The sequence below is a fragment of the Muntiacus reevesi genome, chromosome 4, assembly GCF_963930625.1.
Source record: "Muntiacus reevesi chromosome 4, mMunRee1.1, whole genome shotgun sequence".
Lineage (NCBI taxonomy): Eukaryota > Metazoa > Chordata > Mammalia > Artiodactyla > Cervidae > Muntiacus > Muntiacus reevesi.
This window is the reverse complement of record NC_089252.1, coordinates 43,462,071-43,474,965: the sequence shown is the minus strand read 5'-3', so window position 1 is coordinate 43,474,965 and position 12,895 is coordinate 43,462,071. Positions and strand designations below refer to the sequence as shown.

Sequence of the window (12,895 nt, the reverse complement as noted above, 5' to 3'; positions counted from 1 at the left end):
AATCTCTTCCTAATTTGATTCTCCCTCCGCCCCCCAAACCCTCAGCTCTATGCAGGAAGAAGCAAAGCTGTTCCTCTGGTGGCACCAGGTCCTGCAACTGTCTCTGGTTCAGACGGAGCAGAATGACTCGGTCTTGACAGAGTCTGTCATTCGAATCCTGCTTATGCTTCAAGGCCGGCAGAACCTGTTGGCTGAGGAGAGGCTCAGCTCGGGGATTCTCGGGGCAATTGGGCTGGGCCGGAAGTCACCCTTGTCCAACAGGTGAGGAGGCATCTGCTGCTGCTCTTGTAAGTGGGCCTCAGACACGTGCACCTGCCTAGGGGGTGTGATACTAGGTAGATTTTCTATTTGGGGGCTAGGTTCCTTTTGGAGATTAATAAGAAAACTATCAGAGCCTGATTACATCTTTATATTTTAAAAAGCATGTTTATTTTTTCCATTTTAAAACAAACTTTTCTGTTCAAACTTTTTTTTAGCAGTATCTCATTGTCTTTTGACTTTGTAACCTGACCACACTACTCATTGCTTTGTGCCTTTGAGCCAGTGATGGTGTGCAGTGTTAGGTTAAAATACCTGCTCAGCTGCTGCACTGCCAGCACTTTGTTAGGGAAACCCAGGTTCTGTGAGGGACTTGGTCTAGCAGAATTGTTAAGTCAAGATGAGTGGAAGTTAACTGATTAGAAGGATGAGTAATGAGAAGTAAATTCAGGTTTTTGTTGCTAAAAATTCCAAGGTGTGAAAGAATTTGCTATTAGTCCCATTTTATCCTCTAAGACTTATTTGTATCATGGTTTTTCTGCTAAAGGTCTTACCTGGTTTGAAAAACTCCCATATACCCATACTCTAATGTCAGCATTCTTATAGAATAACCACCCAGTCGAAACCAGTTTACATCATGCTCCTTTGTTTATGGTAGAATTTAGGAGGACTAAATTTGATATGATTTTTACTAAATTAGGTGTGATTTGATTCACTTAAATTGTAAAACACATGGCACATAAAATTTATCGTGGTAACCCTTTTAAAGTGTATAATACAGGGACTTCCATTGGGGTCCATTAAGACTCTGTGCTTCCACTATAGGGGGCACAGGTTCGATCCCTGTTTGGGGAGCTGAGATCCCACATGCCATGCAGTATAGCCAAAAACAAAAAAAGAAAAGAAAAAAATGTACAGTTCAGTGGTATGTAGTACATTCACAGCATTGTTGCAGCCGTTACCACTGTTTTGTTCCAGATCATTTTCATCATCCCAGAAGGAAATCCTATACCTGCTAAGCAATCACTCTCTTTTTGCCTCTCCCCCAAGTCTCTGGCAACCACTCATGGATTTTCTGACTTTATGTATATCCTGTTCTGGACATCTCACTTAAATGGAATCATATAATACATGGCCTCTTGTGTCTGGCTTCTTTCACTTAATGAAGTTTCAAGGCTCATCCGTATTTTAGCATGCACCAGTACTTATTTCCTGTTAATGACTGAATAGTATTCCATTGTGTGGACACAACTTCATTCATCAGTTGATAAACATTTGGGTTGTATCCACTCTTGTGCTGTTGTGAATAGTGTTGCTGTGTAAGTCACATACAAGGTTTTGTTAGAACACCTGTTTTCAGTTCTTTTGGAATTGTTGAGTCACGATGTTTCTTTATATTTGACTTCTTGAGGAACTGCCCAACTGTTCTCCATAGCACCTGCACCGTTTTTAACACTCCTACCAGCAGTGGCTGAGTGTTTTAGTTATGCTATATCTAATGGAAGGACCATAAAGACTCTTTGATCATATTTATAATTTTCCCAAAGAGGCTAATAGCAGCAGCAGGTCTGGAGATGTGTTTAACTTATTTTTTTATTTTTATTTATTTTTTATTTTTTTAACAATTTTTTTTAGTAGAAAATGTGATGTTTGTTATAAAATGCTTATTTAAATAGTCATTTACTTCCTCTACTTCCTCTGATTCTTCCCTAACACCCAAGGTTCCGAGTGGCTGCCCGAAGCATGGGTGCCTTCCTTTCAGTTCAAGTTCCTGCCGAGGATCAGATCCGCTTGAAGCCCAGCTCTGAGTTATATCTGACCATGAAAGCTCAGCAGGTCAGTAAAAAATTCATGGTTAAGGGTTAGAAGTTTTCCACAGGAGGAGGGAAGGTGGCAACTGTGGTCTTTTACACGTGAGGACCTGATGACCGTTATCAACAGCAGGATAGCATGCCCTCTGGTGGACTTTGCTTACTGGAAAATGGTGACCACGTGTGTCTGCCTTGGATTTTAAACCAGTTTTTGTAGGCACTTGCCCAGAGTGCTGTTACTACCTGTGTAGAAGAAGCAAGATCATAGGCAAGCCAGCCTAGGGTCATCTTTGATTCTGATGACGTGACTGTGTGCTGACGCATCACACGCTGGGCCTGGGGACCAGTTGAGACTGATGGACGTTAGTTGAACTTCAGCTTGGAATCAAGGGAGTGGTTCCTGTTTTGTGAGTCTGGGGGTTGACCACTGTCCATGGTATCTGACATGGACAAAATGGTAGCTATGAAAAATGACAGTTTGTTCTAAAAATGTGGAAGGCCACATGGTAGCAGCCCTATTCCCATAACTACTTTCACCCATAAACAGTACAAAGGTACATAATACAGAATGATAGCCTTCATTCCTGAGTGCTTATTGCTCGCCAGGCACTGTTATGAGTTTTAACTTACTTGATGTTAATGAGTTAAAGTTTTAACTCTTCTAATTCTCATAGCAATGCTAAACAACAGGAACTTTCATTATCCTTGTTTTGTTGATGAGGAAATGCAGACAGAAGGAGGCTAAGGAATTTGTCCTGGATCACACAGCCACCACGGGCTGGGGCTGGGAGTCCCTGGGCCTGTCTGGACCCAGCTTTGAGCTCTTGCCACTCTGCAGGACTGTGTCTGTACACAGGAAACACTTAGACCTCGTAGCTCTTGCCTTCTGCAGCCTTGTCATGTCCGAGTCAGCCGTGTATAGTAGATAGCTCAGTAGTAAGAGCAAAGATCAAGGGAAAAAATTAGCCGGTTCTTCACAGGTATCCTGATTTATACAGTACATGATGTTTTGTCACAGATGAGTTAGACAGCCACCATTTGAATCCCTAATATCATATCAGAGCCGTCAAAGGCGGGCAGATGCGTGTCCCAGGGGCGGTCATGAAGTCGGTGACGTGCATTTCAGGCTGCATTGAGAAGTCTGCTCGCCTGTACCCACCATGCTGGGGCATGGCTTTGCTTTAGCTGTGGCCGGCAGGTCCCCCGGCCGTGCTTGGCAGGCTTTGACGACCTTCCTTCAGATTTATAGCGATGACATGCTCGTCATCTGTTTTTCAGACTTGAAAGACTTCATCTTTTAATAAAATGATTACTCTTAGGCAAACTGTCAGAGTAGCCTATTCTTTAAAAAAGAAAAGAAAAGAAAGGAAGGTATGTGGGGTGGGGGAGAGACAGATGGAAGCTGTGGTCAGTGGGAGTGTCTGTCCCTACTGATTCTTGTTCTTAGATTAATTCTTTTCACACAACTATAAGCTTGGTACCAGAATCCCTTCCATTGTTTATTTTCAACCCAAAACTTCTGTCTTAAACCACTTGGTAACTTTATTTCTAAGCTGCTTGTTCATTTACCATCCCGCACCTCCACCCCAAATCTTCTGCCTCCTTATTTACTGAGCCAAGCAAATTCCTTCTTTTGGTTGTTATTATTGATTTATTTTAAAATTTTTAATTGGAGGACAGTGGCTTTACAGTATTGTGTTCGTTTATGCCATTTATAAACGTGAATCAGCCATAGGTATACACATGTCCCCTCCATCTTTTTTTTTAATTAATTTTTATTATTTATTTTTTCACTTATTTATTTTTAATCGAAGGATAATTGCTTTACAGTGTTGTGTTGGTTTCTGCCAAACATCCAAATGGATCGCCAAAGGTGCACCTATGTCCCCTCCTCCTTGAACCTCCCGCCGCCTCCCACCCCACCCCTCCCCTCGAGGCTGTCACGGAGCCCCTGATGGAGGCCCTGTGTCCTCTGGTGCAGTGGGCCCCGTCAGTGGGAGGGGCACTTCATGGTTCATCTTCAGAATCCTAGGGGCGGCTAAACTGCCCGTCTCCCCAAAAACCATTGTTGTGATTTTTTTTTTTTTGCTGTTTTTTCTAAATACGGCCTTTTTCTCTTCTCCCAGTATGAAGGGAGGAAAAATTAAAATTATGGAAATAAAGAATGTTTTTCTTTATTCCTGAAGAGAAGCATGGGAATATCACTGCTGTTTCTGTTGGGTGGAAATCAGAGGAGCTTGACCTGTCTGCTGTGTTTGTTGACTGATAGAGCAACCTTATCAGTCACCGTTAGCAGCACTTAGCCACTGGTTTCTTCTGAATTTTATCTAGTTACGGTTTAGTGCGACATTACTTTCTAACCTGAGAACAAACCCAGCAGCACATTAAAACAGGTGTCAGAGGCAACCGATGCCTGCGGTTCCTGGGTGAGGCTCCAGGAGAGGCGCAGAGGATGTGCTGGTGGGGAGGGCTGCACCGCTGGCACGGGGGGAGGAGGACGGGGAGGAAGCCAGCGGGGAAGGACTGGGAAGCGGCACAGGCCAGGAAGAGGGATGTGGAAGGTGGCCGAAGCCAGAGAAGCTTGGCCTGCTGGCCTCCTTCTGCTTGTGGTTAATCAGTGTCTGCCTTTAAGAAGTCTAGCTCCAGTTCTGTAGCCTTCCCTGGAGGCTCCCAGCTGCACCAGATGACAACAGCAGGTGTGCTACCCCCGCGGGAATCGTGTTAGATGTATCCGTGTGGTTAACCCTCTTGTCTCCCGTGTCTTTTAGGCTCTGAATGCTCTTGAATCCTTGACATCGAGTAAGCAGTATGTTGAATACCAGGATCAGATACTGCAAGCTGCACAGTTTATAAAGCATCCTGGCCATTGCTTCCAGGATGGGAAAAGCTTCCTGGCTCTTCTTGTGAACTGTCTGTATCCAGAAGTGCATTATTTGGACAACATCCGATAGTAACTCAGAGGCTCTTGATAAACCTGTTGCTATTTATGTTTACATATAACTTGCTGTTGCACAAGTAACTTTGCTCAGTTTCACTGCAGTTTGGCCAATGAATTAGTTGACCATAGATGCAAGTTGTGAGTGAGCACTAGATAATTCTGTTGTGCATGTGCACATATGTATGTGTTTCCTTAGCTCTTAGAACGTTCCAGAGACTTTGTAGCTTTTATATTCATCCAACAAGAGAAACTTACAAAGTTCTACTGGGTAAAGAACCACTCACAATTCCCGAATATCCAGTCATCTCATGAGACCCCAGGGTGAGGGGTGCTTTTGTATGTCGCCACTCTTGTCTTCTGTTTCATTTAAATGTCAAGACTCCTGTGCCAGATCTGACTACTTTGGGAATCATGTTGAACGCTCATTTTTGCACCCCAATTGTGTTCCTTCAAAGTAAAAAAGCTCTGAAAATTTATGCATTTCTCAAAGAGGGGGAAGGTATTCCCCACAGCTTAAAATATTTCTCTGGAAAAAAAAATTTTTCTCTGAGAAGGGAGATAAGAATGCTGAATCAAAGTCACTGTCTGGAATATGACCACTTGATCCTGGTTAAAGCGGACAGCAGAGGTGGTGACACATCCATTTCCATCCAGCCATGGGTCCTCCTGGAGAAGAAGCCATTTGTTCTCAGTCGGGGGTGTGTGCTGGCAGCTGGTGGGGGGGCAAGTCGTGCACAGGTGTGTTTTGTTTGATCCCCTTGGCTGAGCGTGTAGGCAGGGCTTCCTCTCTGCAGTTCAGTGTAGATGGACGATCCGTTTGGTCCTAGCCTGCCCACTCCTTCATTCACGTCACTCACTTGGCCCCTGTAGACATGTCATTTGCAGCTCTTGCCAGACCCCCAGTTTGATATCGGAAGGTCCTGCTGTTGAGAGAGGCAGAAACTGAGACCGCGATTCCTTGGTCCCCGCCTGTTTATCCCCTCCAGACATAAACTCAGACGAAACTGGCAGACCTGCTGAGACACTACCGGTCAGTGGAAACTGGGTCAGGTCAGGAGACCTAATTGAAGTTTGGCCTTTTGTAAATCGGCGTGTGCCTGCTGTTGTTAGCAGTCTCTTCATCACCAAAGCTTGTCTACAGACAGCTTGCCTTGTGTTGCTGCCATCTTCTTGCTTTTGTCATATTGCCCCCTCACCACCCCACCCCGGAATTAGCACTTTGACTTCTGTCATCATACTCATAATTCTGTTGGCTCACAATTGATTCTGTTTGTCCAGCTGGCATACCATGCCTTGTTTCAGGGTTATCTATAGCCTGAGAATATTTACCTAAAAAATGTGTAAATCACTGAGGACTTTTACCAGTGGGATGGGGTATAGGTTAAGCTAGTCATAATCTCTTTCCAAATATCAATTTGGGGTGCCTCCCCCAACAGTTGGAAGTGTGTAGGAGCTGTTCTTTATTTTGAATCTCTTTAGTTGAACAGAACAGTTCTGCCCCTCAGACATGCTCTGGTAAAGACCATCCCTGTTACCCTTCAAGTCCTGTGGGCCACCAAGTACCCATCTCTGAGGGACGTATTTCAGAGCTTTCCTTGTTACACATTTTAGAAGCTGTGGGCCACTCCATGGCTGATTTGGCAACAAAGATTTTTGTGACAGGAAATGTTCTGTGTGCTGTTTTCTTTGAGGAAGATGTAATTACTGATATCCTAGAATGTGAAATTTTTGAGTGACAGTACATACATTCAAAGAAAATTATGTTTAATCTCAATTCTTGAAGATTTATAATATTTATAATGTATTTGCTCTGTAAAAATTATAAAAAAAATAAATCAGTCTTTGGTTGTAGGTGGTAAGAATCTGATTTTTAGGGACATCACACTATCTTGTAAAGTATTTCAGTTGTTAAAGTTGATGGAGATTTTTAAATGATTTCCTCTATTTTCTTGGATACCATCTGGATTATCAGAGATGGTTGGTAAAAGTACTTCCTCGTTATGCTTAACAGTGGAAGGTTTACTCACACATAGGTTCCCCTGAGAGGCTGTGGGCTAAGAAATGACTGTAACAACAGAGACAGGTCAAAAGGTGGCTACGTTGCTGTAGCCTCCTGGGAAAGAAGAGACCAGTCTGTCCACTGGCTTTCAGGAATAATGAACCTTTTTTCGGCAAAATAGTCACCTCCAGACAGCTTGGGGCCAGTTTCAGAGACGTTGGTGCTGCATGTTGACACCGGGTCAGTAAGACCAAGGAGTTGCCTGGCTGAGCCGTGTTGAAGGTGAACAGCATAGACGTTCCCCGCACGTGGCCAGCAGTGGTGTCTGGTTCAGGCTGGGATGCTGGCAGCTTCTGGGCTTGCTGAAGAGCACCTCTTCTGCTTCTCCACCTACCTCTCTGCAGTTCACACTGGAGGCAGAGAGGCACACTCCACCCCCAGATCTCCTGGTACCCCCACCTCACTGCAGAGAGCGGGAGACACCAACGCCAAGGGAGGGAGGTCCTGCGGACGCATCTGCTCGGCCTGGCGGAACCTGGACCACCCTCTGTGTTCCTCAAGCTCCTGGTTCAGAGTTTGACCACCAGTCCATTGGCCCGGTCACGTCTGCCTCCCTGGGGTTGCCCGAGTCTCTCGGTTCTTTGAGGTGGGGGAAGCCGAGTCCAGAAAATGGAAGCCCCACAGCAGCCCAGCCTCTCTTTAGCCGAGTGCCAGCCTGCTTCCTTCCTCGCAGCCACTGTGTCCACATCGTACCAGTAGAGTGCCTACATCCTTTTTGCCTTTTGAGTGAAGGTGAGACAGTTTTCTATTGGATTTTTAAACCTAAAATTAATAATTTCTGGAGCAGGAAGCAGATGTTACAGAATCTTGTCCTTTGAGGTCAGCAGGTGCATTGAAGCTCATCTGGCCCCACCTCTCAGCAGGGATCCCAGGCCTGGTCTTCCAGCCTCCCCCTTGCCCCTTCCTGTGGTCACTAGTCCCACCCCTCATGGACAAGCCCAGATGACCACTGGTAGCCGCTATTCGTAGTTCTGCTTTATACTGGGCTGAAACTGGCCTCCTGGTGACACTGGTTACGGTTCTGCTGGAGCTACTGTCCTGCTCCTTTACAACTGATAGTCCTTCACACCTTTGGACATTTTCATACCTCATCAGCCCTCTGACCCTGCCCGTCTGCCCACCCCTCAGCCTTCTTCAGGCTGAATGCCTAGTGCCTTTACTTAGTCCTCTTCCCTCCAATGTCTGCCAGTGCTGCCGTTCAGAAAGTGACCCAAATTAGCTCATATTATTAGCAAAGGGCCATGCCCAGGAATACAGTGGCTCAGGTGGTGCTAGTGGTAAAGAGCCTGCCTGCCAGTGCAGGAGATGTAGAAGACACTGGTTCATTCCCTGGATCAGGAAGATCCCTTGGAGGAGGAAATGGCAACCCACTCCAGTATTCTTGCCTGGAGAATTCCATGGACAGAGGAGCCTGGAGGGCTACAGTCCATGGAGTCACAAGGAGTCAGATATGACTGAGCACACATGCCCAGGAATAGCAGGGCCAGGACTCAGGTGAGACAGATGAGGTACCCAGAGCACATGCATAAGCTGGCACCACCTGCAGGCACCAGGAGCATATGCCTCCTTAGGTTTTGTGCCCTCAGACTGGCGTCTGCCTTGGGGGTTGGCCAAACACTAGCGTGGGTCCAGCAGCACTGCTCGCTGCCCTGGATACACGGGCAGCATCAGCTCAGCAGCTGTGCCCTCTGGTTGGCACATTCAGTCATCGGTGAGTCAAGCTCCAGAGCTTGGTTTATCATCAGTTGCTGCCAAAGACTGGTCTCATCACCGGCCTGCATGATACGTCCGACAATAGGGTGTTTGCACTTATCCTTCAAAACTATCTCCTGCATTTTGGACTGTTACAGCTTATTTTGAGATACTGTTAATATTTAAATTTGAACTGAAAATTATTCTGCTCAGTTAATTTTGTCTTATTAAGCAAAGTGGAGAGTATAATGGGCAAAATAAGTGTGTTACTTGAAAAAGAAGTCTCCTCCTGTGATCTTCCATTTGTATCTGGGTTGTGCTGGATAATGTTCTTGGCTTCTCGCCAGGTGCTAATAATACTGACCTTGTTCTGGTCTGTGATGATCCTGGTCCATGATGACTGACCCTCTGGCATGATGGAGGCATCATGTGTCCTGTAGAGGCTGTGCTTGACATTTTCTTCAGTCTAGATAGTGTTTCCCAGGTGACTCAGTGGTAAAGAATTGGTTTGATTTCTGATAACAATAACTTGAAAGAAAATAAAACTACTGACTCTATTTTGGGATAATGAAACCACTAAGGAATGTTTTTCATTAAAACTTTTCTTTTTTAATGTACATATGTAATATCTCTTGAGCACTGAGGGTTCAGATTTATTTTTCTTTCAGTGGCTTAATTACTCAAGTGGCAGCAAATACTTCTTATGTGTGCTCAACATTTTTCCTTTCCACATGCCTAGTGTGGCCTTTAAAAACCATAGCTTATTTTGGTCATTAAATGTGTAATATTCACTTCTTATTCATTGTTCACATTTTACATGCTTGTACAGAGGATGAGTTTTTTTATATAGTGATGAGACATGAAGAAATGAGAAGTGGTTAAGTATAATTCTGCAAATAAACTAGATTCAAACTTAATTTACATGTAGTAGATGTCTCATTTTTTGCCAAGTTGGTTGGCAGGTCTTTTCAGCTGGAAATCACAAGAAGAAAAATGTGTAATTAGAAAGCTTATAATGGGTAGACATTTAACCACAATGAATGAGGGCTCTAGTTTCAAAGAGAACTTAAGACTTGGGGGTTTAAGAATTGGAGTAGACAGATGATCTCAAGAAAGTTGAGGAGAGCTCCAAGGTCTATAATGTGTTTGTGACCCGGGTAGGAGAAGCACATGAAACTGCAAAGGCTCCCACCACCTAAGCTCCTAGGTGGGGGTGGGGGAGCCTCAGAGAGGGAACCAAGCTGCCAGGCAGGGCAGAGTAACCCGAGCAGGTTCACAGTCTGCTCCAGAAATCACTTTATATCGGAATGCTAGGGAGTTCTTCCTTAGCTTTCATTTCCATTACATTTAGACACTTCTTGAATGGGCCAAAGTAAGGTGGGAGGGCCTGCACTTTTGACTTCGGATTTCCCAGCAGGAAATGGCAGGAGTGAACATCGACATTTTAGGAATCAGTGAACTAAAATGGACGGGAATGGGTGAATGTAACTCAGATGACCATTATATCTACTACTGTGGGCAAGAATCTCTTAGACGAAATGGAGTAGCCCTCACAATCAACAAAAGAGTCCAAAATGCAGTATGTGGATGCAATCTCAGAAAAGAATGATCTGGGTTCGTTTCCAGGGCAAACCATTCAACATCATAGTAATCCAAGTCTGCCCTAACCACTAATACCTTTGTTGAAATTGAACGGTTCTATGTGAAGACCTACAAGAACTTCAGGAACTAACACCAAAAAAATATGTCCTTTTCACCATGGGAGACTGGAATGCAAAAATAGGAAGTCAAGAGACACCAGGAGTAAAAGGCAAGTTTGGCCTTGGATTGCAAAATGAAGCAGGGCAAAGGTTAACAGTTTCTTTGCCAAGAAAACACACTGGTCATAGCAAACACCCTCTTCCAACAACACGAGACAATTCTACACATGGACATTCACCAGATTGTCAACACTGAAATCAGATTGATAATATTCTTTGCAGCTGAAGATGCAGAAGCTCTACACAGTCAGCAAAAACAAGATCGGGAGTTGGCTGTGGCTCAGATCATGAACTATTACTGCCAAATTCAGACTTAAATGAAGAAAGTAGGGAAAACCATTAGGTCATTTAGGTATGACCTAAATCAAATCCCACTTACACAGTGGAAGTGACAAATAGATTCAAGGGATTAGATCTGAACAGAGTGCCTGAAGAACTATGGATGGAAGTTTGTGACATTGTAAAGGAGGTGGTGAGCAAAATCATCCCCAAGAAAAAGAAATGTAAAAAGGCAAAATGGTTGTCTGAGGAGGCCTTACAAATAGCTGAGAAAAGAAGAGAAGTGAAAGGCAAAGGAGAAAAGGAAAGATATACCCAACTGAATGCAGAGTTCCAAAGAATAGCAAGGAGAGATAAGAAAGCCTTACGTGAACAATATAAAGAAATAGAGGAAAACAATAGAATGGGAAAGACTAGAGATCTCTTGAAGAAAATCAGAGATACGAAGGGAATATTTGATGCAAAGATGGACACAATAAAGGACAGAAATAGTATGGACCAAACAGAAGCAAAAGAATATTAAGAAGAGGTGGCAAAAATACACAGAAGAACTATACAAAAATGTCTTAGTGACCTGGATAACCATGAGGGTGTGATCACTCACCTAGAGCCAGACATCCTGGTCCTGGAGTGTGAAGTCAAGTGGGCCTTAGGAAGCATTACTACAAACAAAGCTAGTGGAGGTGATAGAATTCCAGTTGAGCTATTTCAAATCCTAAAAGATAGATGGTGCTGTTAAAGTGCTGCACTCAGTATGCAGCAAATTTGGAAAATTCAGCAGTGTCCACAGGAAACTGAAAAAGGTCAGTTTTCATTCCAGTCCCAAGAAAGGCAATGCCAAAGAATGTTCAAACTACCACACAGTTGCACTCATTTCACATGCTAGCAAGGTAATGCTCAAAATCCTTCATGCTAGGCTTCAATAATACATGAGTGGAGAACTTCCAGATGTACAAGCTGGATTTAGCAAAAGCAGAGGAACCAGAGATCAAATGTCCAACATCTGTTGGAGCATACAAAAAGCAAGGGAGTTCCAGAAAAACATCTGCTTCATTGACTAGGTTAAAGCCTTTGACTGGGTAGATCACAAAAAACTCTAGAAAATTTTTAGAGTTGGGAATACCAGACCACCTTACCTGCCTCCTGAGAAACTTGTATATTGGTAAAGAAGGAACAGTTAGAACCAGACATGGAACAATGAACTAATTCCAGATTGGGAAAGGAGTATGTCAAGGCTGTATATTGTCATTCTACTTATTTAACTTTTATGCAGAGTACATCATGCCAAATGCTGGACTGGATGAAGCACAAGCTGGAATAAAGATTGCTGGGAGAAATATCAGTAACCTCAGATATGCAGACAATACCACTCTAATGGCAGAAAACAAAGAGGAACTAAAGAGCCTCTTAATGAAAGTGAAATAGGGGTGGAAAAAGCTGGCTTAAAACTCAAGATTCAAAAAACTAAGATCATGGCATTTGGTCCCATCACTCCATGGCAAATAAATGGGGAAAGATTGGAAACAGTGACAGAGTTTATTTTCTTGGGCTCCAAGATGACTGTGGATGGTGACTGCAGCCATGAAATTAAAAGATGTTTGCTTCTTGGAAGAAAAGCTATGACAGACAGCCTATTAAAAAGCAGAGATGTCAATTTGCCAACAAAGGTCCATCTAATCAAAGCTATGGTTTTTCCAGCAGTCATATATGGATGTGAAAGTTGGACCATAAAGAAGGATGACAGCCAAAGAACTGATGCTTTCCAACTGTGGTGCTGGAGAAGACTCTTGAGAGTCCCTTGTGAATCAAGGGACTGATTGACAATCAAACCAGTCAATCCTAAAGGAAATCAACTCTGAATATTCACTGGAAGGACTGATGCTGAAACTGAAACTCCAATACTTTGGCCACTTGATGAGAGGAGCTGACCCAATGGAAAAGACCCTGATGCTGGGAAGGACTGAAGGTGGGAGGAGAAGGGGACAACAGAGGATAAGATGGTTGGATGGCATCACCAACTCAATGGACATGAGTTTGAGCAAAGTCCAGGAGATAGTGATAGGGAAGCCTGGCGTGCTACAGTCCATGGGGTCACAAA

At 43.9% G+C, this 12,895-nt stretch overlaps 1 protein-coding gene across 2 annotated transcripts in view; it reads left to right on the top strand.

The window, feature by feature from the left end:
- The window catches only part of EPG5 (ectopic P-granules 5 autophagy tethering factor), a 122,854-nt gene extending 113,179 nt beyond the window's left edge, over positions 1-9,675 (top strand). For both annotated transcript variants that reach the window (XM_065932637.1, XM_065932635.1), the window contains exons 42-44: positions 46-261; positions 1,980-2,094; positions 4,838-9,675. In XM_065932637.1, the coding sequence (XP_065788709.1) occupies positions 46-261; positions 1,980-2,094; positions 4,838-5,020 (514 nt within the window). In that variant the 3' untranslated portion in view covers positions 5,021-9,675. The remainder of the gene's footprint in view (positions 1-45; positions 262-1,979; positions 2,095-4,837) is intronic.
- Positions 9,676-12,895: the final 3,220 nt, after the last annotated feature.